Source organism: Equus caballus, chromosome 1 (genome assembly GCF_041296265.1).
Source record: "Equus caballus isolate H_3958 breed thoroughbred chromosome 1, TB-T2T, whole genome shotgun sequence".
Taxonomy (NCBI): domain Eukaryota; kingdom Metazoa; phylum Chordata; class Mammalia; order Perissodactyla; family Equidae; genus Equus; species Equus caballus.
This window is the reverse complement of record NC_091684.1, coordinates 57,111,236-57,135,855: the sequence shown is the minus strand read 5'-3', so window position 1 is coordinate 57,135,855 and position 24,620 is coordinate 57,111,236. Positions and strand designations below refer to the sequence as shown.

The following is a 24,620-nucleotide window of genomic DNA, read 5'->3' as shown; positions in this document are numbered from 1 at the left end:
CCACTATGTGGCTGTATCTATCTTGTTTTAGAAGTCGAACTTTTGAAAGTTTTTATTATCTTGCATTTCGCATGACTTTTGGATGTAGTGGGGGAACCGTTGGAGGTGATTCTGGCATGGGAGGAGAAGTAGCATTAGTCTTGCCGTCAGTTGTAAAGGGATGATAGCTTGTTCCGGGTATGATAGTTTGAAAACTTCTGCCAATATTTGTATTCATTTTATTTTTATTTTGCAAACTTGCTCGAAACATAGAGGAACAAGATTCTAAAACCGTTAGCTTACCGTTTAGAACAAAGGGAGGCTTCTTTCACCCTATACAGGGTATGTTCGCAGCACTGACATTTATCGGCTTTTTGGGGTACATAAAGCTTCTCTATAAACGCGCTGCTTAGCATGCAGTCTGGGAAACACAGCGGCAAGTGTCAGCAGTATCCTTTGATGGTAGTAGTTAAAAGTGGAAAAACCGAAGCAACCTGCTTCCGCAGCGAGCAGGGTTCGAACCTGCGCGGGGAGACCCCATTGGATTTCAAGTCCAACGCCTTAACCACTCGGCCATCGCTGCCACGAGAGAAACGGGGAGGCGGAAACAGCTTAGTGTAATAAGAACTGCACGCACGCGCGCCTGGCCTGCAAACGGGCGGGGCCTACAGCCTCCCGGAGCTCTGCTCTGTAAGAGGCGGCTGGGGTTGACCGCTCAAGTTGCTGCAGATAAATCTGGGAAGTGAAGAAATACTAGAAACTTCCTTAAGTAGTTTAAGTAAACTCCTTTACTGAGAAGGTCTTAGAAACCCTTCCCTTCGCTGCGCTCCGAAAATCGCAACCTTGCTGGGCTTCTGGTTGCCGATCTGGTTTTTGCCCTCCCGCTTCTTCATTAGGTCCTTGAGAGAGCTGTGAAACACAGATCTATCCTGTTCAGTGCTGCGGGCCCGCGCGTTGGAAAGTTTCTGCATTTCTTTGAGCGGCTGCTTTCCCGACCGAGTTTCCCGGGGCCCGGGCACCCGGAGCCCTCCTCTCTCTGCAGAACGTGAGGGGTGTGAGCAGTGGGGCGGTGGGCTCGTCTCTCCCCGGCTGCTGCCCATGCAGTCATCTCTCATTCTCCTCTCCCCAGTGAGCCCTTCTGGAAGAAATTGGGCCCTAAGTGTGGTCTCAGCTCTCTCAAGTGATGGGGAGCCTTGGAGATGGTTTGAGAACCAAGTTCTGCACGCTAGGTCTGCATTCTACCTGTAAATGCTGTTCATTTCCTCCCTTGTAGGTGCTGCGCTAGGTGCTTTGTTTGCGTTATTTCGTTAAAGCTCGCAGAACCGGGTACCATCTTCGCCCACCTCGGCGAATTAAGGCAGGGAACGCGGCAAAATACTTGAGAATTCTAAGAATGTTTCATCTAATTTGAGATTTTTGCTTTTAGAAATTTTGTCTCTTTTTTAACTTGGGAGAGCTGCACAAGTGGTCCCGATTTCTCTATGAATACTGTATGGGAAAAAAGTTATTCCTGACATTCCCAGGCATGTTTTGTCGTATATATGAACTTGCAGTTTTCCAAGAGATAGTATCCAAGAAGAGATAAATTTTTGTCTTTTTATCTTGTTCTTAGATTCTGCATGTGCTCTGAGATAACCTAAAATTTAGTCTTACTATTTTATTAGTTGTATCTTGATCTTGAAGTCTTTTTTTATTCTTTTCTTCTGTGCAGTTGAATGATAATATTTACTGAAAGATCTTTCTCTTTCTTGACTTCTTCCCCTTTTAAGAATTCTCTTCAGTTGTTTAAAACCTTGACAATAATGGGAAACGATTATAGTTAAAATAGTTAAACCAAAAATTCTACTCTGAGGTTTGTTTTTTTTGAGGGGAAAGGATGACTGCAAAGGAAAAGAATCTATTACAAAGTTAATGTGTTTTTGGTGAGAACAATTGTGATTAAAATTTCTTTGCAGGATTTCAAAAGTGAAATACCTACATTTAATATTTTTCCACTTTTCTGAGTTAATGTAGGCTTTTCAAAAAATGAAATCGCCTTTTTTTGTACTTTATCATATTGCTGAAATGAGCCAAGAGATCGAAAGTATTGCAGATTTTATTTTCAAAAAGTGTGAATTTCCAAATGACTTCTTTTAGATCCAACCTTAAGTCTTTAGCATTGCCATTTAATGTGGAGACTGGCAAGTAAGGGAAAAAGAAATAAAATACGTATGTTCCTAAACAATTATGATAAATATATTATGATTCATGACATTAACACCATACAATATTGACTTGTAACAACGGACATTTTACTTGGTAAGGTCCTCTGGTGATTCCGCCTCCTCCTCCACTCCACCCCCAGATTCCGGTCTTTTATGTGGTAGTTTCATTAAGCTAATTTTGAGTGTGGAAGGCAAATATTTTGTGGCTGTCTCTAAAAATGTTTCTCGATGCCACTTTCAGAGGCAGAATACTGAGAGGGATGGGGCACGTGTTTTGGAGCAGTATGGCATGTTTTTGTTCTTTTATAGCAAATCAAAATTTATTTTGATGAGATTTTTTGGAATTAAAAAAAATCATAGAATTTTAATGCTGGAAGAAACATTACAGCTAATCCAAGCCCTTTATTTACAGACAGGAAACTGTGGCCCATGTGTGGCTTATCCAAGGTCACATAACTAATTAATGGCAGATTCAAGACTATAATTTTTTTTTTGAGATGTTCTTTTTTCTATTTAAAGATTGGCCCTGAGCTAACATCTGTTGCCAATCTTCTTTTTTTCTTTCTTTTCTTCTTCTTCTTCCCAAAGCCCCCCAGTGCATAGTTGTATATTCTAGTTATAGATCCTTCTGGTTCTTCTGTGTCTTCTAGCTTTTTTGTGTGGGACGCCGCCTCAGCATGGCTTGACGAGTGGTGCCATGTCTGTGCCCAGGATCCGAATGGGTGAAACCCTGGGCCGCCGCAGCAGAGTGCGTGAACTTAACCACTCGGCCATGGGGCTGGCCCCTATAATTTGTTATATGAGCCCAGTGTTTTTACTAGATTTTGTTGCCCTCATGTATTCTTTGTTAGTCTCTGGCTCAGTGGCATGTAGATCAAGATGTGTGTATATGGCAACAGACAGAGCGAACAGTAGGGGAGAATTATGAGTTCAACGTTGAAGGCCTGTGAGATGTCAGATACTGAATATATTGTGGTGGATAATTTTTATTCTTCTTTATGCCAGTATCCATTCTCCCAACTGATAATGACGCTTCAGTTGCCGGTAAGGAAGACCCTCCTTCCCCCATTGGATACAACCTTACTTCGACTGTTACTCAAGGTGTCCTACCCTCCTCTGGCCAGTGGGTGAGCATGTGACTTATATTGGTTTTCTGTTGCCACATAACAAATTACCACAAATTTAGTGGCTTAAAACAACATGAGTTTATTATCTCATCCTTATATTTTATAGTAAAAAGTCAAGAGAGAAAATCTGAAACTAAAAATTCAAGAAACAGCAGTATAAGAATATTGTTTAGAAGGATGGAAGTAAATACTAGAATAAACTACTCTAAGAGTTAAAGATCATTATTGTGTCTGGAGAGAAATTGGCCATGAAAACCTTATGAATAGTAGGGGACTGGGACTCTCTCTCCAAGAGAGAAAGGAAAATAAATGAAGAACCAGGTGGGGTGGGGGTGGGGTGGGGAGGGACAACGACACACCAATCAAATTAAATGCTTTTGGGAGATTACCATTTAAGATTATTTGCCCACTTGGTTTATACATAAGAAATACAACATTTTCCTTTCAAATTTTTTTCCTCTTGCAAAATGTCAGCAGCAAGAAACTTAAAAGGACTTGAAAATTGTAAAAGTTGTCTTGCCAATTTTTTGTTTTGCTTTTATGTATTTTTTTAGTTGAAATCAACATAACATGAAATGAACCATGTTAAAGTGAACAATTCAGTAGTATTTAGTACATTTTCATGTGGTGCAACCATCACCTCTATCTAGTTCCAGAATATTTTCGTTATCCTGAAAGGATTGCCAAATGTTGATACTGATGCTTTTCTTAGAATGTAAACTTGTACCTTGGCTTCAAAATTTGGTCTTAATATATCAGTCACTCTGGAAATAAGCCAAATTATTATATTCTGATCATTCAATTCCTTCAACACTACACTGTACACAGTTTATAGTTTTCTTTTGAGAAATTCACAAAAGGACACTAATGTCCTTCCTGCCTATCTTGTTCTTTGAACTAGCAATGTAGAAATTACATTACAACAAACACAATATTAAAAAAATTAGATTAACATTATTATTTTGTTTGAGCATATTTAGAAATGACTTTGAAAATGCAGGCAAGAGAGTAGGCAAATCTTATCAAGAAATGGTTCATTTACGAAATGTTAGTAGATCTGTAAATGTTTCTTCTTTTTTTCACCAGCATATTATGCTGCCATTTGTCACATGCTGTAGGATGATCATCATTGTCATTCTGTGATGGAGATTCTCCTCTGAGTGAGGCTTAAAGTGGGTGGAATTTCATGGAGAATAATTTCTGGCACCCTTAGGAGTTCGTGAGAAAAGGGAGTAGGAAAAAGGCCAGAGACTACTTTTATCTTTACATTTTCCCCTAAAACTCTATTTTTAAAAATTAGATTGCCTCAAATTCCTGTTTTTCTTATTAACTGCTCTTTGTTTATTTTGTGAGATTTAGAAATTAATAAGGAATCTTCAGAGGAAGCAACATTCTCTGGAAAGCAGACTCTTGCCAGCTCTGGTCAGTCATGTATAGTAGTTAAGCCAGATTTGTTGTCTCATTCTATTAACCAAATATACAGATAGCTTATTTTGTCTTATTTTTTAGTGTGGAATAAAATACCACATAATAACAGGTAGACCTAATAAATCTAGGTAACTATGGAGTTTTATAATTAGTACACAACTGTAATTACTAATAATTACAGATAGTAAATTAAATTGGAAACTAAAATAACAATAAACTAAATGAAAATAAATTGTTACATATTAATTAAACGTATGTATATGAATACGTACGTATACACAATAATTAAGTGTAATTATTTAGACCAGTGATTCTCAAAGTGTGATTCCCAGACCAGCAGCATTGGCATCACCTGGAAGCTTGTTAGAAATGCAGTAGCTACTGAATTAGAAACTCTAGGGGTAGAGTCCCCCGATCTGTTTTAACTAGCCCTCGAAGTGGTTTGACGCAGGCTCCCCACGTTCAAGTTTGCAGAACCACCGTTTTAGGCACTGATAGAGCGCCCCCTAGTGTTAGTGCTAAAATTGCATTTGACAAGTTTCTGGGCTTGGCCTAGAAATCCTGATGTAGAGATGAAAATGAAAGAATATTTTTTGCTTTTAAAAATTATACTCCCATGGGGCCGGCTCCGTGGCCGAGCGGTTAAGTTCGCGCGCTCTGCTGCAGCGGCCTAGGGTTCGGATCCTGGGCGCGGACATGGCACTGCTCGTCAGGCCATGTTGAGGCGGCGTCCCACATCCCACAACTAGAAGGACCTGCAACTAAGATATACAACTATGTACCAGGGGGGTTTGGGAAATAAAGCAGAAAAAAAAAAAAAAAAAAGATTGGCAACTGTTGTTAGCTCAGGTGCCAATCCTTAAAAAAAAAAATTATACTCCCTCAATATTTCTTTCAAGCTTTTTCCTATGCATATTTTACCAGTTTTAGAAAATATTATGTATACAATTTTAAACTTTAATCATTTTTGGGCTTAACATTATGGAATAAGCATTATCCATGTCATTGAAAATACTTTGTAAAACATAATGTTTAAAGGCTGCTTAATAGTTCATTCTCCTTATTTTCCACATTTGTACTGCGGGAGATTATCTTTTTAGAAGGAAGGGTGAGGGAGCAGTTCCTTGCCTACCATCTTGTCTTTGTACTGTGTATACTTACTAATATCTTCTATGTCACCGGAGAGACATAGATGAATTTGGTAAAACTGTAAAGCAGGCAATAGAGAGTTCTTAAAAATGCTAATTTATTAGAATTTCGTGTTTTTGATTTCATGCCTCCTCGTTTCAGGTTTATGTCCTTCCCATCTCCTCAATTTATTGTCCCTTGGCAGCTCAGTGTCTCATTCTCTGGTTTAGTCCTTTGTGATTCACTTCTTCCATCAGGTATTTTCACAGTCTTTCTCAGGTCCTATCTTGAAGGCTTTAAAGGCAGGAATTTGGAAACTATGATAAGCAATGAAGAAGATATTTTGGGACTGATTAGCTTTTCTTTGCCTTTAATCTCAACATACAGGCAGTTGCTTACTTGAACTTAGTGGTTAATGAAGGGCCTATGGAGTCATATAAACCACCTCTCCATTTGTTAGCTTTGTGTCTGGCAGATAAATCCGTTTGAACTTGGGTTTTCTCATCTAATAGTCTAATAATCTAATAGTATCTAATTTATAGATGTGAGCGTTACATTATATCTAAATGATAATTTATAGATGTCTTACATTATTTCTAAAGTGCTCACATAGTGTCTGACACATGATGAATCCTCAATAACCAATAGCTATTACTATTAGAGGTGCTGTTAGTGTTTAACTCTAGAGCCATCTTTGTACGCTTGCTGAGATTCCTGGGTTTAGCCCTTCATTTTTGTGACTAATAATGCTTAAATTGTTTATATTTAACATTAATGGAAAGCTGGCTCTACTTTCTCCTACAGTTAAATTGAACCTTTAAAATGAAAACTTTTAAATTTTTATGGAAAAAGTGTTTTATGAAAGCTTGAATTCTGTCTCTCAGAGGAAGTTATCTTTTGTAGAGTATTTGTGTTTTCACTGGCTTTATAACATTACGGACTTCCTAGAAATTTGCAGGGAAAATTAGTGTATTATTAATTATAAGCTCATTTAATGTTTTCCTTGTAATCTGTGAACTTGCTTAGTTCTTAAACATCCTAACTTAAAATACTAATTAAAAAAAAGCAAACATGGCGCCAGCCTGGTGGCGCCGCAATTAAGTTCACATGTTCTGCTTCGGCGGCCCAGGGTTCACCGGTTCTGATCCCGGGTGCACACACGGCACCGCTTGGCAGGCCATGCTGTGGTAGGCGTCCCACATATAAAGTAGAGGAAGATGGGCACGGATGTTAGCTCAGGGCCAGTCTTCCTCAGTGAAAAGAGGAGGATTGGCAGCAGATGTTAGCTCAGGGCTAATCTTCCTCAAAAAAAAAAAAAAGCAAACATGGTTGGGCTTTATTTTTATTTTGTATAATTTTCGGGATTTTGTTTGTGCATTTATTGAATTTGAGAAGCCTATTTGACATGAGTTACTCATATAAGTGATTATGTTAATACTGATTTGTTCTCTCCATGTGCTGAGTGGGCAGTGTGCAGCATTTTGGCCTACTCAATTTATTCATTTACTTAACAACTGTTTATTACATGAGTGTTATATATTAGGTACCATGGTTGATGCTAGGTGTATAAGCATAAGATGTTGTAAAGTGCATTCTTTTGTGGAGAAATACGTAAACAAGTAATTTTGATTCAATGAGTGAGTAGTATAATAGAAATATGTAGGGAGTGCTGTAGAATGTGTGGGTGGCACATTTAACTTGGCGTTTAACTTCAGTGGGGAACAAGGAGGACTTATTGATGGTTGTGTATGAGGCCAGGTAATTAGGTAAGACTGTCAAAGAAGATAATGTTTGAGCTGGGCCTTGAAGGAAGGAAACAGGTTCAGCAGGGTGGTCCAGGCTGGTATGTCTGAGGGAACAGTGATGGGGTTGTAAAAGGAGCACTGTTGTCATTGGTAGATGACGTAGGAACCAACTGAGAAATGTAAAACCAAGGGGAGTTCTGCAAGATTGCCAGATACAAGATCAGTTTACAAAAATCAATAGCATTTCTTTACACTCATCGTAACCAACTGGAAAATATAATAAGATCCATTCACAATATAATGATATCTCTAAGGTATCTAGGAATATAAAAAATCTCTATGGTAAGAACTTTGAAATCCTAAGACAAGAATAACTGAATAAATGGAGGGATATCACATATTGGATGGGACAACCTAATAAATATATCTCAATTCTCCTTTAATTAATGTATAAATTAATTGAAATTCCAATTAAAATTACAGTTGGATTTCTTGAGGAATTTGATAAACTTATTCTAAAATTTATATGGAATAAGAAAGGTGCAAGAATAGCTTAAGTCAGCCTTAAAAAAGAAGCAGAGGGGGAGAGTTATCGTACTAGATTTTAAGACATATTAAAAAGCCTTAATATTACATATAGACTAATGAAACAGCTTAGAGATTTTTGAGACAGGCCGTATATGTAGCTGATCCTCATTATTCACAGATTCCATATTTGCGAATTCGCCTACTTGCTAAAATTTGTTTGTAAACTCAAAATCGATACTCACAGTGCTTTTGTAGTCATTCACCAACGTGCACAGATTGGAGAAGAATTGAGCTGCCATGAGCCGGAGCATGTTTCCAGCTGAACAAGGCAATGCTCTGTCTTCTAGTTTCAGGTCTCATACTGGAAACGTGTTCTCCTCATGGTCTGTTTAGAGCCATGTTTTCTGCATTTTTGTGCTTTTTGATGGTGATTTCACTGTTTAAAATGGCCCCCATGTATAGTTCTGAAGTGCTCTCTAGTGATCTTAAGCGCAAGGAGACCGTGGTGTGAATTATGGAGAAATATTTGTGTTAGATAAGCTTCATTCAGACATGAGTTATAGTGCTGTTGGCCGAGAGTTCAATGTTCATAATTAACAATATATATTAAATAAGGTATCTTTAAACAGAAACATACGTAAAATAAGGTTAAGAATTGATTGTAGTGGAAACATTGTGACTGCAGATTTGCAGGAACTGTATTTCTCTTAGGAGCAATGGTTCTGTATTTGCTAATTCAGTGTTTGTGGGGACCTTACAGCATAACTAATGAGAATCGACTGTATATGTCAGTCAGAGTCTAGTCAAGAAATCAGAAACCATACTAGGAGGCTCAATAAAAATAATTCACTATTGGGAAATGGCTAAATTGGTGTTGGAGGGGTGAAAAACAGAGGAAACCAGAGGGAACATAGGAAACAGCTATCACCCTTGGGAGAACAAAAGGAAGAGCCTGGGGCTCACAGAACTCTCCAGCATGAGCAGGGACCTGGTGGAGCCGGGACTCAGTTGTCTAAGGAGGGGGTACTGCCAGGAGGAGGGGATACAGAGAGGTCATTTCTGGGAGTGAAAAGGAGCTGACACTAGAAGAGCTGTTGCTAATGGGATGAAGAACCATTGCTGGACTGAGCTGTGTGAATAGCAAGGGAATAGGAAGAAGTGAATTCCATCTATACTCTTTTGCCTTCTGGTGTGAGAAGTCTGCTAAGTTCCAGCTCCAGTATCACAAAGCAAAGTACCGGAGCAGTCGATTTGGAGCCAAGAGACAATAGTTTAATATCCAGCACAATGAGATCTTAATATTTAATAAAGATAGCACTACAAATTCTCACACACGTCCATAAAGAGACATGCATAGCATAGTGATTAAGAGCACAGACTCAGGAATGAGACAACAGATTTGAATTTTGGCTACACTATTCTCTGTGTGATCTTGGGCAAATTATGTAATGTCTGTACCACCACGTGAAGAAATAGTTAAACATGGTCTTCCTGATGTCAAAAAGGAAATGGGGATTGTTTTAGGGGGTTTCTAAAAGTAATTCTACTTATTAGAGCTTCTAAGAATAATTCTACTCACTGTTGAGTAATGCGCACCTTATGTATCAACAATAAGACCTAAATACTTCAAGATTTTTGGGAATTAGGAGTGGTACAGGGCAGGGTTTAACCTTCCTGAGCCTTTTGCGTTTCCTAGAACCAATCTCTAACATTGATTTTGGAGCAATCTCTTCTTGCCTTCTGTATCTCTATCTCTATTTCTATCTCTTTTTTCCCCCTTAGTTATGTTGGCTCTGTTACATATCAATCATCACTGTTTTCTGTTCTAGATTTAGTCAGGGGACTCTGATATGTGACAAATGATAACACTGGGAGAAATAAAAGTTTCTTGTCCTTAGAGCATATTAGACAAGCAGATCTTACTATATAAAAGCAATGTAATAAATTCATATTTCTATTAGGTGAATATATAGCAAAATAACTCATGAAGAAACTGTAAATCCATTGTCTTATCAAATACAATGTGCCCTGAGAAAGCAAAAAGTTGAAAATAAATTGTAGTGGGACTACAAATGATGTAATTTAAAAAAATAGACTATGACTGATACGTATGACTTCTTTATGTTTAAGAAATCTGCACCTGAGCATTGGCGAACTGCAAGAAAATGTGTATTTAGAAACTTTCCCAAATCTCACTATTAAAAGATTTTTCTAATTACTAAAATTAGACTTCCTGTATTTGCATAAGGGCTGATCAAAGTGGAAAGTGCTGATTTATGCCACAGGACCAGGAATAGCCTTAGGATTTGGGGATTTGTGGCATAAAATGTGGAATAGGTACCAGGTAGCTCTAAAAATGGGAGTATGGGAAGAAGGAAGCTAAAAACTAGTATGTTGGCTGAAATTCTGTACAGGAAGTAGTCTTGTAGCCGCTTCCCAACCATATAGGCCTCTCAATAGAATGCTGGGAGGTGGGGAAGCCCTGATTTGTAGTGTTTGCCAATTTTTGTGGTGTAAATACTCCTAACAATGTCCATTTTCAAGTTGCCTGCATGATGTCACTGAATGTAGATTGGGAATAGATGCTCACAATCTCTTTCACCTGTACTTCATCTCAGTCCTTACTGAGGGGATATCACGTGCCAGAAGTTATCGCCAGCAAAGGGCTCTCATTTCCATCTGGCGTGTAAGTGATCCAGTTCAAGAGCACCATGCTAAGGGCCTGCTTTCTAGGCCCACTCCCGGTGTAAAGGTTTTGGCTTGGATTCTCCCTGAAAGCAAGGACTTGAGACAGGGACTTGTGTCTAGGTAGTATATTTGGGTGGTAACACCAAGGAGCAGGGATGAGGGACTGAGCAAAGTGAGGAAAACAGGAAAGGATAATATAGGATAAGCCTGCATTATCAAAGTCACTGCTGAGCCCAGCTAGGGCTTGATGTCAACCAGAACCTTCTGAGGATTGTGTAGAATGTCCCTTAGCATTCTCTGCCTAGGGATCAATGGAAAGGGAGCAATTGCTGCCACTTCCTCGCCCCCAATGTTTGTGGGTTAATCCTGCGTGCTGTGGATGTGCGCATACGGGGTGGGCTCCCTGTGTCACCTGTGGCATTGGAGAAGCCCCGGAGCAGACAGTGAAAGATATGAAGTGTGACACCGACAAGGTGAGGGTGTTTTGCCACCAGATAGTTTCCTGCCAGGAACTATCTTCCATAGGTGTGATTGGAATCAGAGGCTGAGCAGGTGTGGGCAGGGCGCCAGAAGTATCTGATACAGATGATACTTAGTTAATAATGTTTTAAAAGGTGGACTGAAAAGCATTTATTCACAATGAAGCTACTATTTAGGATCACGGGTCTTGTGGGATTAAATTGATTATCAGAGAACTGACAGAATTTTGAGGGCAAATGTAGTTGATTTTCTCTCTTGTTTTTCTTCCTCCTCAAGTAAAACTTTAGATTATGTGGCATTCCTGTGTCTTAAGAAACTCATAGAAAAGACTTTAATCAAGTTCATAAACATGGAAAATACAGGAGCAAATATGTTCATTTGTTTAAGGACTATTTAATATTAGAAATGTGAAAATATAAACAATTTATGAAACCTTGAAATAATTTAAAATGTCTGTATGGGTGTTTTATAGGGATAAGGGATGATAGAAAACTTTGATGAGGTTTAGGTATTAATTATTTCTTTTAGATAACATTTCTAGAAGTTTTAGTGCTTCTACTACTTAATTGTAGGTCTTTGCTGTGATTTCTTTCTATTTAGTGAAGGAATAAAGACAAAATATCAATATAGTCTCAAAGGTACATCTCTACTTAAACTACTTTCTCCTTGACAATTTCTTTTAGGATATCATCCTTCTGCTATTTCCCCTCTTTGAGGTTGGCAGCTGTGAATTATTTGTGTATTTGCTTGTCTTTCGGTATCTGTAAAAATTTATGGAGAGAAGGAGGATAGCAAAAACGACAAGACAGATTCATGCTTTGCTTTATCTTCTCTAGCAAAAGAGGAACAAAAGGTAGACCTTCTCAGTCTCGCTAGAAGAGAATTCTCTCATAATCCTTTTCATATATTTGATAACATGAATTCTAATAATAAAACCTTAAAGTCTTATTTTATATTGTTGAAAGGAGTAGCACACCCAAACAAGGATCATTTGTATCCAGGTGTCACATAATAAAGCTGAGTAGCCGCAGTCAGTGAAGATACCTACTCATAAGAATATGTGAAAATATGTATCCTTACAACTGAGGACATGATAGGCACTTGCATGGATTACTTGAGAAGAATTAAACCTGCGTCATGTAAAGAACACATACTCCGAAGTTTTTCACTTGTGTAGATACTGTTTGCAATCTACAGCCTCAGTCGGACCCAGTTCCCAGGCAAATCCATATTGTAGGTGGAATCTGGAATTTTCCTCCTGTTTGTGGTGTGTCCATTGAATCACAGCCTTCTTTCTAACTCTCCACCATGTTTGTTCAGTCTAGGTGACTGGGTTTCCACCCAGTGCACTTGGGTGGGCCTCTAACGCCCTGCCTGATGCTTACCAGTTTCAAGATATAGGAAATAGGGCATCGCCACCACCTAACACAGAGTGACACTACTGGGAGCAGATGCTTGCTGCAGTGCCCCACTCGCTAGATTGCTGGTTCTTGGACATTGTAACTGGTCCTAATTAAGTACAAGTTTGCTATATCCTCCTAACCCCAAGCCATTTCATTGGGGGTGCTATCCAAGCCATTTCACTGGGGTACTATCCAAGTCTATTTGGTGTTTAGCCCTATCATTTGGTCAGTTCCTTTAGCCTTGTTCTTGCTTGGCTCATTTTGGTTGCTTGGTCCTTTCCTCTTTCTTGCACTTGCTCAAATGGACTATATACCACTTACCAAGTAGTTTATGATGTGGATCAAAGCTGCCCCAGGGAGAGAAGCCCAGGTTGTCTTGGCCTACATGCTGATCTATATGACCTGATTCCTATCTAAAATTATACGATCACACAATAATCAGACCCCACCTGCACTGATACCATTTTAATGACTTTTTACATGATTTTTCATTTGTCTGGTAAAGAATAACTTATATATCTGTGCCTTATAAATTTAGCCCTAAACCTCAGCCCATTGCAGCTCTTCACTGCCTGTGGATCCTGTCCCCATGCTGGCAGCTCTTTACTGCCCATGGGTCCTGTCCCCATGCTGGCAGCTCTCCACTGCCCATGGGTCCTGTCCCCATGCTGGCAGCTCTTCACTGCCCATGGGTCCTGTCCCCATGCTGGCAGCTCTCCACTGCCCATGGGTCCTGTCCCCATACTATTCTCTGAATAAAAGAGCGCTAGCACCAGACCTTGAGAGTCCAAGAAATCTTTCTTTTGATTCTTCAGCTCGCTGAGCCCGAATCAGGTAACATGATTAAAAATGGCTACTGTTTATTGAGGACTTAACAATATATTCCTCAAATGTCTGAGTCTCAACACTTCTTTTATAAAATAAGGTCACACATTCTTTTAGATATGTAGATTCCAATAGCTCAAGGCCCCATTGTTTTAGCGCCAGAAAGCAGCCACTTAAAGTGTTTCTTGGTTGTTTCTAAGTCATCCCGAGAGCTCTCTCAATTGTGTTTAGGGAGAGGTCCATCAGGTTTCTCTGTTTTGGACACCTCGTCATGCTACTGCGCTGCTGCGTTTGCTCCTGTTCTCCAGGCGGATGTTACATCCGAATCAGGAGACAGGCCCTTCCCTTAATTTTCCACAGCACAGCATTTAACTAGAGTTTACAGAAAGACGCAGGATAAAGAAAAGACAGACAGATAATAATTATAACAGTAACTGTGGCTAACCCTGGTTCAAGTTCTGAGCCATTTTCAAGACATCCTTAAAAATGTTCCTCTAACTTGTTCCCATCTACTGCTATTATGAACATGCCAGCTTGCCTCTCCATTGTGAGATACTCTCTGGCTGTCTATTCTATCTGGAGTTTTGGCTCCCAAACCGTGGGACTTCAGAGAGAAAAGGGACTTTCCCTCCTTTTCAGCTAAAAACCTGTTTTTCTAGTTCTCATTTCTGTCCTGGAATCAACTTCTTCCCCAGAATAAATAACAATGGGGATATCCATTCTTTTCAGGAGGAACCTCACTCCCTCACACATAGGATATGGTCTGGCTCTGTGGATGTCACCTCCTTCTTTCCTCCAGGCAATTATCATAGCTGTCTTTATTACATGTCCTAGGAATCTTAACTATTCTCTTAAAACCATGTTTGAGACTTTAATAATCCATTCCATGTTGTGTTATGCCATTTCAGTTAGGACTCTACATAATTTTCCTGCCTTCTTTCCTTCCTTCCTTCCTATCTATCTATGCATCTATCATCTTCCTCATTTCAGCCTTGGGGCTCTTCGAAACATGCAGTGGTTTACAGGACTGGTTCTCAAGTCTCCCTTCTCCCTCCATACCCTGAGAGCAAGTAGCTTTGGTTGTCACAGTAATTGTGGGGCACATTCGGCATTTAATTGGCTTGCGCCAAAGAAATGTAGAAGTTTTGCAATGTGTGGAACTCCCATCTAAAATGAATTGTCCCACGTTCCATGCAATTTTCAAATATCCCACTGGGCATTCATGTAGGTCCTGCTTATAATTTTCTAAGCCTAGAACCTAACTCTGGTTTTACTAATAAGTACAAAGAATTTTTTGCACAGTTTTAATGTATGCTGAATTTTCGAGGAATGCAAGATTGTTCTTGTTTTGTTCTGTATTGTATCAAGAGTTGTTCACCATGTCAGAAAAATCACACCACTGTTTCAGTGCTGCTGGTGGTATTGGAATTGCCAATACAACACATCCTAATCAACCTACATTTGTAGCTGTCACATTGATCACAGCGATTCTGTTACTGCAGAAAGGGCACAATCTGCTCAACGCTAGACAAAAAAGCCAACCGTCAAGAGGCAAGATGGTGGCAGAGAAAGGGCATTTTATTATAGCTGGCTAGCAAGAGGGAAGATGGCCAACTAATGTCCAAAAGAACCATGTTTAAGGGGGGCACAGAATCTTGAAGCAGTTAAATAGGCCAGTGGGTTATAGGGGAGGGGTTAGGAATGTTGACCCTCTGGTGTTACAGACTGGGAGTTGCCACACCAGATCTTTCAGTTTTCATTGATGATGCCTATGAGCATAGACTCTCTGTTTGGGGGGGTCATCAAAAGAACATAGCTATTGTCTTATTGCAGCTGGGAGGTGTATGCACTAGCAGGGGTCATAAAATCTACAGAACAGGTGGATCTCCTGGAGGGTGCAAATCCAGCTGGGTTAGTTAGTCAGAGGTCATTCAAAGTTACAACATAGTCTCTTTCCTACAATATGGCTTCCCTTATGTCAACCTTGTGTTGAGCTGGCTTCAATTCTGTGCATAAGGGGAAAAGTGACTTTTATTATGTGTTCCAGTGTAAGTGTGCCTGAGCATTTGTGTAATGAAATGCAAATATATGATTTATGTAAATACATATAATTATATATAGTGACATTTATTTATAAAATATATTTTGAAGACTCAGGGGAGATAGTTAATAACTATGAATTTCATTTCAGGGTGTTAAAAAAGGACATTTGAAAATATTTATTTTATAAAGGGGTATAAGTTCTGATGGGTTTGAGAACCATGAATATTTATATAGAGAAAAGAAATGGTTCTCTTTAAGAAGCAATAAGAGTCTGCAGGGACATACCGTACTGAATTTCTCTGTGTACAATGATGGCAGTCATTTCCTTCATCAAGTTTTAGGTGAGACTTTCTATACATTTCTACAACTAGAAAATCTATATTTGTTTTCTGAGAAAGAGACAATTTGTCTCAAAGGTAAATTTCACCTGGTACTCTTAGGAGGCCAAAAATCATTCTACCTTTTAAATGCTATCAACACTCCCGCACCCCTGGTCGAATGCCTCTAGTCTAAGATGCTACATTACTTGTTGTTTATGTCATTTACTACTAGCTTTTGAGGTTAGAATCGCAAAGACAATTTCTTTAACATTTTAAAAGCTGTATCAAGTAAAAATTAAATGTTAGTTCTTTAGAAGTAATATAATATATCTCTTGTTTACATAATTTGAAATAGACAGGTTCAGTGACAGTAAATGTCGATTTCATTCTAGGTGTCTGTATCTCTGAAAATGACTGTGATTTTCAAAGTTGCAACAGCAGTTTGTTTTTAGAACCATCAATGCAGGATACTCTGGGTTATTAATATATTCAAGGGACTGATAGGGTGGTTAATTAGTAAAAGAAATGTCACCCAGAAGGTCTTGGCTGGGAATTTTCATTAACAGTTGAAAAAGAAGTAACAAAGTAATCAATGAGCTAGAGCAGACATGATTGACGGTAATTACTGTGCTTGTTAAGGTTATTGACTAACAGCAAGATAGGTTGTCAAAGTTGAGGCATGGCACTCTGGGAAAATTAAGTGAGAAAAACATTTATTTTAGCTCTTCTGTTATCACCAAGGCAATAAAGTTAATGTGTCAATTTCAGTAGTTCTGAAATAGTTAAATTGAAATTTTTAATTTTGGCACTAAATGCACCTAACATTTAAATGCTGTGTTTGGGTTTACACAAAGTGAAATAGAAGCAAAGGGAGAAATTAGGTGATAAATATAACATATAAAGTAAAAAAATAAGACATAACTAGTTGTACCAAGGTAGTAGCTGTAAAGATGGAGAGGCAATGGATTTGAAGCATATTTGAGAAATAAAATTAATAGAACACCTTTCTCTTATGATGCTAACATCTTTTATTTCTGCATCAATGCAAATATAACTCCCTCCAGGAAAATTTCCTAGATAACTCCCTCCTCCTAGAGCTCTCTCTCCCTCCTTTGAAATCGCATTTCTATTGATGCTTTCCTTACCTTGTACTATAGTTAATTTTCATATGCCATGCTGTTATGACACTGCTGCTGCCCCTAGCTTTCATTCCAATGGTGAAGACAGAGTAAGTAAACAAATAAATAAATATGCAAGGTTGCGTTAAGTGAGTGGGGGCAGTGAGATAAGGTAATCAGGTAATACCTCTCTGAGAAGGTGAAGGATTATATCAAGGATGAGAATGGGGCAGACATGTACATAGCTGGGAGAAAATGATTTCAGGCAGAGGAACAGCAAGTGCAATGACCCTAAGGGAGTCAGCTTGGGCATTTTATGAATAGAAAGTATAACTGAAGTCAATGAACTAGGGGGAAGAGTGCTGTGCGTCAAAATGGGAGAGGTTGACAGGAGCCAGATCATGCAGGGCCTTGGAGATTTGGTAAAGAATTTGTATTTTCTGCTGTGAGTAATAAGAAGCTATCAGGCGATTTTAAACAGAATAACATGAGCTAAGCTGTGTTCCGAAAGATCACTTAGATGCTATGTAGAAAATGAATTGCACGTGCCTCAGAACAGTTGGGGCGGGGGAGATAGACACAAGTGGATGTATTAAACATAACTTTTGGAAGTAGAATTAATAGAAATTCTTGATAATTGTGAGGGAAAAGAATGGATAAAGGATGACTCCTAGGTTTTGACATAAGCAATTAGATGGTGGTACCAATTACTAGCATATGAATAACAGAGAGAAATAGGTTTGAGAGGTAAAGTGAAGAGCTCTTTTTTGGGACACATTAAGTTTGAAATGTGTATTAGCTGTCCAGTGGAGAAGGCAGTCGGGTGTATTTCTCTGGGGCTCATGAGAGAGGTCTGGTTTGGGGCAGCAAATCTGGGAATTGTTAGCATATGGATATGTGACTGGTATTGAGTGAATTAGTTTGCTTTCCTCAGTCCCTGCATTTCACTTTACTCTGTTGCATCTTCCTTATTCCTTAAGGATACATTGCGTAGGCTCCATAATTTTTTGCCATTTTCAGCTCTTTAGAGGCCTGCTGGTCTAGTTTCAAACTTCATCTCATTCCGACTTAAATCTCATCTCCTCCCCTTCCTCCGGCACTGACCGGCTGTCCTTTTCAGGGCCTTAGAAGTAGGAAGGGGCAAGATCACGTTTTTCACCATTTCTTCTGCTCTTGTATCTTTGAGAGGAGAGAAATCGTTGGCCTTGTTCCCCTAATTTTTCAAGTCCCCTAACTTTTCTCTGGTGTTGGGGCTAGGAGAGGGAAGAGGAGAGGAAGAACATGCAGCAATTTTCCTAATGCTTTTTAGTAAGCTCTGAGCGAGGCGTCTGTCCTCAAATACTACAAATTCCTTAGCATGCAGTGTACACAGATGGCTTGATTTCTTTCATTTTGAGGCTTACTTGCCAGTTCTCAGCAACGGGAAAAGTCCCACTCACCATCCTATTACAGATCTCATTTGAAGCCATAGGATTGGAGAAGATATCCCCTGAGGTCACGGTAGGGATTTGGCCACAGAGAAATTGTTAGGAGACTTAAAAATGGCCCTTTTGGCAATGTGGGAGACAGAAGTCCCATGGAGTGGGTTGTGGAGTGAATGAGAGGTGAAAATGTAGAGATGGTAAGCAACATATTTGGGAAGTAGTGCGATAAAGGCAGCAGAGAACTGGGAGGAGCCACTGGAGGGAGCTGTGGGGTGAAGCTACTGTTTTTATTTGATACTTTTAAGTTAGAGGTCCTCTGGCAGATTTTTGTGCTGACCGTTAGAGAAAGGGTGCTAATGCAGTTTAGAGCAGAAGAGGGGAGATTAGCTCTTTGGTAGGAGCAAGGGTACTTCTTGCATTGTAATAGGAGGGAAGGCAGAGAAGATGGGGCTCCATGCTGGTGGTCTTGTGGATTTGGGATGAGAAAACATCGGACATCTCCCCAGATGGCTTCTGTTTTTCTCATCGAGGCGGCAGAGTTGATTAGCAGCTAGTAACAGAGTGGGTGAGAAAGGAGAGTGGAAAACATCTTTTTGCTATGGTACGTAAGACCTTTGAAACAGGCGCACATTCATTTAGATTCACCTAAAACATCCAACCAAATGCCAGAACTATTTATCACAATTTTTGGAATAAAAAAATTTCAATTATCACAAACAGAAATTATCCTTAGCTTTAAATCTCATCTTAAAAAGGTGTTATAGCTGTTCAGAAAATCACACATTTTTTTAAGTCCCAACCTGAAATTGCCAACAATTTGAAGTATCATGTATAGAATAAAATGGACTCATGGCTCATGCAGAAGCTATGTTCATTCTTTAAGGTATTTTAATGGAAAGAAGAAATTGTATTGCATTCTGATTAAAGAACTAATGGCACCCTGGAGGGCTTAATTTTCAAGAAGTGCTGCTGATAGGGATAGAATTGTTTTCTTTTTGGAGGCTGCCCTTCTGTGCCTCTGATCTTCTCTCTGGCTCCTAACATAGGGCTCTGCATCAAGGATTTTCTCAGTACGTGTGCTTGAGCGACTTTGTCTGGGGCCAGCCCTGATACCTGCCACCAAAGACACTTTGGATTACCTTGGGAGGATCGCTACAATGGCCCCGATTTAGTCACTCTTTTTTTTTTTCCAGCTCTTCTACCCCTAACTTTTGTTGGTTTGCGAAAGGAATGTGAGCCAAAACGTAAAGCTTGAAAAGTATAAAGAAAGGAAACAAGTAAATAGGGAAGGAGAATAAATACTGAACAAGACTGGGCAAGGTGACAAGAAGGCATTACTGTGAAAATCTGGAAGGGGGCCAGGGTGCCGAATGCAGTGGCTGTGTAGTTCGCAGGAACTATTTAGTGTTCAGCATGCTTCAGTGATCACCCAGAGAAAGCCAGATTTTTCCGGTTTTGTTTGCTACCCTAGAGTTAGCTATGGAAGTTTGACATAGGTGATCTGTGTTTTCTGTCAGCCAACCGATATAAATACAGAGCACTATGGGGCCTCTGATCCTCCAATCCGACGTGATTTGAATTGCTAGGAGGAGGACCTCTTGTGGCTGTAGTGGGAAATACTTCAGCTAAAACCTATCTGGGAGGCTGCAGACATGTTTATGAAGGAAATTAAAAAACCTACAAAACTCCGTAGCTCTTTACAATTACGTTTTACGTATTTATAATATTTAATTGTTTTGATAACACCAAGTACTGTGACCGCATCGATATTGCATCTCTGAGGAGTTCAGTGTAGTTTAAAGCACTTCAGATTTTATCCATTTAATTCACATACCTCCTGAAAAGTAGATAGTACAGGGCTTCTCATCTCGGTTTTGCAGATGGAAAGGAGAGGTACAGAGCAGGTAAGTATCTTGGTTTGGCAGTGGGGACAGGCTGGTTCTTAACAGAATTTGGATGTCTTATCTTGGTCTCAATTCAACAGTCTGGGTTTGGAAAACATTCACTATTAAAGCTCTAAAACAAAAACTTCTATTTTGCAAGTGTCAAGTGATTGCTTTATTCAAGAAAAGACAGATTGAGAGACATAAAACTTTCTCTTTGTTTTCACTGTGAAAAGAGGCTGTTCCTAGATTCTCCAGGGGGAAAAGGCTGCTTTAAAAAAAATCTGGGGAGGACAAGTATGTTAGAAACTAAGAATCTTTAGATAAATATAATGCCAGGGATGCACATTTTAAAGTAATCTACATAAATATACAGTTATTTTGCAGGTTTCCCTAGAAATCATATAAAATGAAACCCCTTTCATAGTTGATTCTGGCACTCCTCAGACCCTGCCTTTCTTCTTGGCTGCTAATATTTGTTCTAAGAGTGCTTGTGAAGCTAATAAATAAATGCCTTCTTTTTATTTTGAATTCAGCCTTTTAAGAACAGGAATGCCAAAACTCAAATGAATAGTTCTATTTTAGAGGCAGTTACCACCTATTGTTTTAGAAGCTATTGGAAGAAAGTCACAAAGTGGTAATGTTTACGGAAATGCAGTACAAGTTCAGGTAGGGTGTCGAGGAATTGAAATGATAAAGCATAAGGCAGGGGTATGCAAGATTGTTTCAGTGAATGTTAAGATGTCGATGAAGAGGATACCAAAAAAAGGGAAGAGGAAATATGAAAAAGGATAGCTTTAGAAAAAGGAAATTTTGTTGGAGAGGACTATATTTTTGGTAACTTTAATAATGGTTCCACCCGTGGAGTTTTGGTAAATCTTCACTTTACATTTGTTACCGATAATTACGTGGCTCTGCGTAAATTCTGGAAGCAGAGAGTGTGATACCTGGGGCGAGGGTATGAGACAGGTAAGATTTCAGAGGAAAAACAGTTTCTCAGATGTGAGACATCATCCTGTGGTACCGAAGACAATGAATTTTACATAATTGATCTTTGATGTATGGATTTCTTGGATTCCTGTTATCCCTGCTTTATTATTTCTCTCAATAATTCTAGCCTTCAGCTTTAATTAGATGTAAGAGGTCCTTATTTTGGAAAGGGACTAGAGAAATGCAGATCTGACTTATTCAGAGCTTCCTGACAGCTATGTTTGTAGATCTCTAGGCAAAGTATGTGTCTGGCCTTTTTCAACGAAGTATTTTCAGTAACAAGTTGTCAGTGAGGTCAGTGACTAGCAGTTCAGGATTAGATACCACCCACCCTGGTTTGTAACCTCCCCTTTCTTTCTTATCCTGGGTGAATGACGCTTAGCTAAAGTGACTGCCCCACTGTCACTGCCTCTCAATTTGGTACTCTGTAACTCTGTGACTAACCAAGACGTCTTCTTTGTTTCCCCTTCAAAGCTCTTTTTGGAAAATTCCCTACGAGAACCGAAATTTAAACCCATTTACTTTATAAGAAGCAGCAGAAAGGTAAGAGTCAAGTTTGTAAAGAGAAGAGCTGGACTTCTTCAGTGCATTCTTCTTTCTGTGTTGAATTGTTCTGCCTTAGTTATATATCGTAGGTTTAAAATGTGGGGTTTCCTTCTGAATTAGAGAACATCACGTTATTACATAAAACGGGAATGTTTTGAACAGTTATTATGCAAAATGTAGGCTGTCACGCTAATTTTAAAGTTATAAATAACTTTCAAACTAGTGCCAGGGGAAGCAAGGTCGTGCTTTGCATTCAGAGAGTTTCTGGCTATAAAAAGCCGGTTGGGATACTGTGCAGGAAAAGATAAGATACGACCTGGATGCTTGTGCTTTGGTATGGGGCTGGGGCAAAAGGAAGCAAAGATAGAAAATGATCGAAGGGATTTTACTTTTAACCAAAAACTCGTTCACAGTAAACGGAAGATTTTTCAAGTGAGATAGTGGCAAAAGCATTAAGTTTTGAATTTAATATTTGTCATGTATTTCTTTTATAGTTGGCAGTAGTAATAGGAGGTTTAGGAATCTCTTGGAACTGTTTTACCACCATTTATAATCAAGTGAAAATCACACTAGGTGCGATGAATATGGAACGTAGTAATCAATTATGTAAAGAGAAGGTCACTATATGACGGAGTCTGTGCCTGTGAGCAGATGCTCTTGGTTGCACTGAGGACAGAACTGGAAGCAATGAGTTCAGATGAAAACAAGAAGAAATTTAGGTTAGGCATCAGTAAGTTCGTTGACTGGAGGGGTTTTGAGTCACTGATAAACACCGCTAAGAAAGACTGTTGCAACATCTTTGAAGATGCATGAAATCTAACGATTTGCTTAAAACATGCAAGTGGGAAAAATAGGATTTCAAATTAGGTTTGGTCCTGGGTTTGTGGCTAGCTTCTTTAGACAGGCTGTAAGGTCAACAGATTGAGAATAACTGTGATTTGGAGACGTGGACTATCGACAGCCAAGTTGCAATGGCATATTTGGAAGTGCTGTTAAAATTTCCCACCCCCTGTATAAAATTACCTCAGTAGTAGAATAAGGCGAGTTTGCTAAACGGAGAAACCCAAAATACAGATAGTATAGATACAGATATTTCCATTTGTTACCTCTTATACTTAGTCTCTGTCTTCTTTCTTATATAAGTAAAATATTGGGATTTTTATAGTAAAATTTATTTTCTTTTCATTATAAAAGTAATGTGTATTTATTTTAGGAATTTTGAAAGCACAGAAAAAAATTATGTGTAATTTCATTGATGCATTTCCTTTTAGTCTTTTTTCTCTGCACAGCTGTAAAATGAACTGCAATAGTACTGTGGATGAAATTTGGAACCTTGCTTTTTCATTTAACCTTTACCCAAACATTTTCCATAAAATATTTCCTATTCTACGTAGATGTTATTTTAAATTGCTGTATAACATTCTTCCAAGTGAATGGATATAATTTTATTCATCACTGTTGAACATCTAGGTGCTGTGATAAATCTCTGTGTGTGTGTGTGTGTGTATGTATGTATTTACTTATTTATTTTTGTCATTTCTTTAAACTCTATTCTTAAATATGAACTTGTTGGATTAAAGAGCGTTAGAGTTGAAGGTAAAGGTTGTGATTTTTAAGAAGATGGGTTTTTACTGTTTTTCTTTTAAGCCATTGTGAAATTCCTTGTCACCTGAATGAAATATTTATTGAGTGTCTATGATATACAAAGCATAGTTATTAGGCACATAGACAGCAATGTACTAAGTGTTTGAAAGGACAGAGGTCTCCTCTACTTACAAAATTTCAACTTAGGAACTTTCGCAGATATCAACAGAGCTACGTGTCTGAGTCAAAAATGTTTCAGCTCCTCCTCAAACCAACAGATAGTATAATTGACTACTTATATTACTCTGGAATTTATAACAATAGAATTTACAAATAACTTTTGTTAGAGGACCATCTATACATAGTTCTGATTTATATAACTTTTATGATTCAACTGTGACAAAGAAATAGCAGAATTAGGAAGAGTAAATACTTTAGTTGTAATAAGAGTTTGAGGAAATTAGAAGTGTTTGGAGAAAACCTGTAGGCAGCAGAGTGGAAAGAAAAAGGACAGAAGACACACGCAAGTGCAGAAATTCAGTATTGGGTTTTTCTGCTCAGGAAAACATGAGAGTGGAATAGGCATGGATAGGGTGGGAGTCACGAAAGATAGGAAGTTTTGATTTTGTTATTGTTGAGTTCAGGAACTATGGTTGTAGAAATAGAATATATTGAAGGAAAAAAGCTGAGAAATAAGTGATAAATAAAACCATTTGATTTTGGAGGTGGTGGCTGGTCCAGAGAAATTAAAGTGGAGAGAGTAAAGGTACCAGTATTATTTGTTGGGAAGTGAGGTATACAGTTGTGAATTCATAAAGAATGTATTCTGCCGGTATCAAAATTTTTTTTTTTGAGGAAGATTAGCTCTGAGCTAATATCCCCTGCCAATCCTCCTCTTTTTGCTAAGGAAGATTGGCCCTGAGCTAACATACATGCCCATCTTCCTCCAATTTATGTGTGGGATGCCTGCCCCAGGATGGCTTGACAAGCGGTGCCTAGGTCCGTGCCCAGGATCTGAACTGGTGAACCCTGGGCCACTGAAGCAGAGCATGTGTACTTAACTGCTACGCCACCGGGCCTGCCCCTAAAATATTTTTTTAATTGTGGAATTCTATTTTTCAGTGATATTTAGAGGAAGACCATAACTTTGGAAGGATGGGCGTTCCATTCTTTATTC

General features: G+C 38.8%; 1 protein-coding gene and 1 non-coding gene across 22 annotated transcripts in view; one reads left to right on the top strand and one right to left on the bottom strand.

Moving 5' to 3' along the window:
* CTNNA3 (catenin alpha 3) overlaps positions 1-24,620 on the top strand; it is a 1,507,895-nt gene that overhangs the window by 1,432 nt on the left and 1,481,843 nt on the right. For 4 of the 21 annotated variants that reach the window (XM_070225850.1, XM_070225868.1, XM_070225876.1 and 1 more), the window contains exon 1: positions 21,674-21,856. The exons of 3 other annotated variants lie outside the window; for them this stretch is intronic. Coding sequence is in view for 4 of the 18 variants with exons in the window: in XM_070225762.1 (XP_070081863.1) it covers positions 1,163-1,208; positions 3,189-3,310; positions 21,788-21,856 (237 nt within the window). In the remaining 14 variants the exon portion in view is untranslated. Of the gene's footprint in view, positions 1-946; positions 1,209-3,188; positions 3,311-20,055; positions 20,345-21,660; positions 21,857-24,620 lie in introns of those variants that run through there. 14 more of the 21 variants (XM_070225762.1, XM_070225761.1, XM_070225792.1 and 11 more) reach the window with 13 other exon arrangements.
* TRNAS-UGA (transfer RNA serine (anticodon UGA)) lies at positions 481-562 on the bottom strand. The gene has a single exon. It is a non-coding gene; the product is annotated as a tRNA-Ser (tRNA).